This window comes from Suricata suricatta, chromosome 8, assembly GCF_006229205.1.
Source record: "Suricata suricatta isolate VVHF042 chromosome 8, meerkat_22Aug2017_6uvM2_HiC, whole genome shotgun sequence".
NCBI classification, from domain to species: Eukaryota; Metazoa; Chordata; class Mammalia; order Carnivora; family Herpestidae; genus Suricata; species Suricata suricatta.
In genome coordinates, this window is record NC_043707.1 from 961,796 (window position 1) to 966,070 (window position 4,275).

Genomic DNA, 4,275 nt, shown 5'->3' on the forward strand with positions numbered 1-4,275 from the left:
GATGAGTAAGTGGGCTAAAACCTGGGACTCAGACAAATCCCCTTTGGGACCACCCACGGTACCACAGGGTGGCCTCTGGTGCCAGGGGACAGAGCTAGGGGCTGTGGCCCAGAGTGAAGCTGACACTGAGGTCGTCTCTCTCCCTTTCCAAGCCTGGAAGGGCACCAGCCCCAGCGCAGCCCTCTGCACATCAGGGTTTGGCGACACGCTCCCACGGAAAGCCACGTTGCCCGTGGTCAGCCCACTCCACAAAGACTGACCGCACTCTGGTCCTTCCTCAAGCTCTTTAATCTGAGTGACACAGCACAGTGACGCACCCTCTGCCCCAGGGTCTCTCACCCCCCTCCCTAGCACCTTCCGGCTCATTCCCCCAGCAGTCAGGGAGGCCCTGGACCCTGCGGAGGCCAGAGCGGAGGTGGAGCCCAGCCCAGGGCCAGGGGGCCTCGGCTGAAGCAGCAGGCGCTGGGGGGAGGAAGAGGTCGCTCCTGGGGCTGAGCCAGGGGGGTCCAGCGGGCCCAGGTCAGAGGCACTTCCCGATCTGCTGCTGGATCCAGGGCACGAACGTCTGGACGCGAGCGTAGACCCCGGGGATGTCGCGCAGGGCACAGCCGTAGCCCCAGCTGACCACTCCCACCAGGCGCCAAGCACCCCTCGCCTTGCAGACCAGAGGGCCTCCGGAGTCGCCCTGAGGAAGGAGAGGGCGGCCTGAGCCCCGTCGGCCTGGGGCGGGGGGGGGGGGGGGGGGGGGGGGGGGGGGGGGGGGGGGGGGGGGGGGGGGACTCACGTAGCAGGAGTCACGGCCCTCGCTGCCCGCACACAGCATGTCGTCCTGGATGATCTTCCGGTCTGCCACGTGGCCTCCAGAGGCCTTGTGGTACTGCTGGTCACACACGCCGTTGTCCACCACGCTCACCCTCACCTGCTGCAGGCGGTAGGGCGGCGGCAGCGACTCTGGGGGAGAGACGTGACCAGAGGCTGGGGTGCTGCTCGGCCCCCCGGTGGAAACACCGCCGTGGGGACCCCAGGGTGCAGGGGGCCCCGTCTACCTCTAAATTCCTAAGACTCCGACCATGGATTCTGTCTTTATTTGGAAAGACCAGAAAGAAAATGGGGGGTAGGAGGGATGAGGTTTTCTGTCCCCCCACCAATGATCTTCGTTTAAGTTAGAAAAAAAATAAGAATCAGCATGTCCTCATCACAGTATTGGGTCCTGAGCTCAGTTTTGCTGTCAGGGACCCTCCAGCCTCTGGGGTCCCGAGTGGAATACTCGGGGGCGGGTGTCGGGAGCTGATTCCTTTCCAGAAGCTGCAGCCACCCACCCTCCGGGACCTCTCCGAGGGCCAAGCCCGGGAAGTGCCTGGCCCGCCCGAACCCCTCCCACCCCCCCCTGCCCCGCACACACGGTGCATGCTGATGACGCCCCAGCCGGTCACCCAGCACTCGGCCTCTGCGGTGGCCTCTGCGGTGGCCTCCGGCGGGGCCCCCGGGAGCCTGACGGGCGCGACGTTCGCGGTGCCCTCCACGGAGCTCGACAGCTGGAGCAGGGCGACGTCCGCGCCCAGACTGGCGAGCACGTAGTCGGGGTGCACGACGACGCGGCTCACGTTCAGCAGCGTCCTCCCCCCGTACAGATACACGTCCCCGGCGTGGATGCGGTAGGCTGACGGGTCGGCGTCCTTCCTGGGGTCCGGGAGAAGCCACAGAGACAGGTGCTCCGAGGGCTGCCCGCTGCGCACCGGGGCGGGGGGCTCGGCCGTCCCAGGCGGAGCCCCGCCCCCCCATTTCCACGCCCCCCGGTTCAGGGAGCTGGACCGCCGCGTGACTCACCGGGAGATGCAGTGGGCGGCGGTCAGCACCCACCGGGGGTGGATGAGGGACCCCCCGCAGATGTGCACCCAGGAGGCCCAGTGGTAAACGTAGACTCTCAGGCTGACCTGCCACGGCCACCTGCCCTGGGGGGCGCTGTGGCCCCCGATGATGCCCACAAGCTCCTTCTCAGGGATGGAGCCTGGGGAGCAACGTGAGTAGAGGGAGGCCGGGCTTCAGGGCTCAGTGCCGCGACCTGTCCCCGCGGGTACGGACGGCCAGCCCCGAGGCCCCCCAGGGACTGGAACTAGAGACAAGGTTGCAGGAGCCTCTGGGGAGGGAGGGCTCCCAGGGGGTCAGGACTCACCTGGGGTCCCCGCACTGCAGGTCCCCGAGAAGAAGAGAGCCAAAAGTAACAGCCACAGCATCTGCAAGAGGAGAGGGCACAGAGGGACAGCTCCGGGTCAGAGGGGCCCAGGAGCCTCCGCAGCTGCCTGAGAGGGGACAGCGCCCTACCTTGCCAGGCTCCGTGGGTCTCTGCTCTGGGGGCCCCCCGAGTCCCTTTATCTTTTGGCTACAGGAAGTGGGCCGGCGGCGTGGTCAGCCCTCCAATGGGAGAGGCTGGGAAGAAAGGCAATTGGGTGTCGGGCTGAGCCCAGTGGGGGCTGCCGCCTGTGTGCGCGTCTTCCGCCCGCGCCCCACCTGAGACCCAGCGCCCTGAGCCACGTGGACGGGCTGCCCCGCCTGCCTCTCCAGGTGGAGCGGAGCCACTCACCAGCCCAGGGCAGGCTCCCCGCCCGCACCCCTGGAGGCCAGGCAGCACCCCTCCGCACCCCCAGCCCTGAGCACGGCCCTGGCCTCGGGCACGTGGAGACACACCAGGCAGGGTGGGCAGACTCCCGGGGCCCAGGCCGCCGCTCCTACTTGGGCACTTCCAGACGGAGGACCGTCTTTGTTCCTCCGAGAAGGCCACGGAGCATCAGCTGAGGTGGGGGTGGGCGATTCCCCGTCACACACCCGGAGACCGGGGCTCCTGTGCTGGCCCCCCACCCCCGCTGACCCCACCGCCTTCTCATCCGAGCACCGGAGGCCCCCGAGCCCACGGTGTTCTCAGCCACCCTGCCCCGCTTTCAGCAGTGCACACACGGCTCTTCCCCGTGTTGGCCTGGCCATCAGGGCAGGCACAGTTTCCTACAGGGCCACGGAGGGACCCCCGCACACGGGGACAGGGCCCCCAGTCCCCGGCCCCCACCCTGGGGTCCCCATCCGGAGTGGACACACCAGCTTCCACACGCCCTGCCCTCCGGCCCCTCTTCCTCGTCAGGCGAGCCGGGTCTCACCTCCCCGAGCGCTTGTCAGAGCCCCCTGGCCCCGGAGCTCCAAGCTCAGAAAAGCCTCTCTGGTCAGTGGGGACAGTGACTCGGAGTGGCTCGAGGCCACCGTGCCCCAGGAACCTGGGGGAGGTGATTGGGGAGATGGCACACCTTGGCCTGGAGCCACCTCCAAGTGGGGACAGAAGGACAGAGGTCCACAGTAGGGGCCCTGAGCCGGTGGCCCAGCCCTGCTTGTCCAGGGCACAGGGGCACAGGGCCACGGAGTGGACACAGTGGGCCCAGGGGACCCCGGGAGGCATGCTGGGGTGGAGAACCCTGGGCCCGTGGTCTTGGAGGGCCCCAGGCTCAGCGTGGCAGAGCGTGTGCGGGGGATGGGCAGCGGCAAACAGGAGCCCAAGCAGCCCCAGCCCCCGGGACCGGACACCCACGGCCTCAGAGAAGGCGTGGCCTGCAGCCTCTGGGAAGAGAAGCAGGAGAACGAGGGTCCCTGCAGGGAAATGGCTGGCAAGAGAGTCCTGGAATGGGGGCCGCCTCCCCACTCAGAGCCAGGCCCGCCAGCAGCTGCCCCGGAGAGGACCAAGCCACCCCTCCTAGCACCCTCCTGCCCTGGCCCACGAGGAGGGAGCCCAGGGGCACGAGTGAGCACCAACTGTGTGGCTTTCTGAGCACATCGGGAGGACTGGGCCCCTTATCTCGAGGGCATCGGCCCCAGCCCATCGCCCCAGGCTGTCCTGCTTTCAGCTGTCAAACTGCCAGGCCCGGGCAGGACACCTGGCCGCCCCGATAGGGTCAGGGCCGGACCACCACCAGAAGGCTCAGCGATAGGATCGGAGGAAGGCTGGGGGGCCAGGACCATGTAACCGTCAAGACGAGGCCAGAGGGTCAAGGCCAGAAGTGGTGAGGTGCCTGGGTCAGGGGTATCGTTGTAGGTGAAGGATGTGGCTGCCCAGGCCGGTTGCAAAAGCCCTTCGTTGGGCAAAAGACTGGGCAGAGGGTGCTGGTCTGGGCACCGGTGTCTCCGTGGGAACTGGGGGGCGGGGGGAAGGCCCTCACCACCCCGCTTCTCCCAGGGCCCCGCCGGCCAGCCTGTGTGCTGGTGAGCAAGAAAGCTTCATTTTCCTCCACCACGAGAATA

The 4,275-nt window shown here is 67.9% G+C and overlaps 1 protein-coding gene across 1 annotated transcript; it reads right to left on the reverse strand.

The window, feature by feature from the left end:
- Positions 1-267: 267 nt before the first annotated feature.
- LOC115299227 (putative serine protease 29) lies at positions 268-2,364 on the reverse strand. Its single transcript, XM_029948587.1, has 6 exons — positions 2,323-2,364; positions 2,174-2,234; positions 1,828-2,008; positions 1,403-1,680; positions 785-951; positions 268-685 (listed from the first exon to the last, which is right to left on the reverse strand). The coding sequence occupies exons 2-6, from the start codon at positions 2,232-2,234 to the stop codon at positions 521-523; spliced, it is 852 nt and encodes a 283-aa protein (XP_029804447.1). The 5' UTR covers positions 2,323-2,364; the 3' UTR covers positions 268-520.
- Between the last annotated feature and the right edge of the window lie 1,911 nt (positions 2,365-4,275).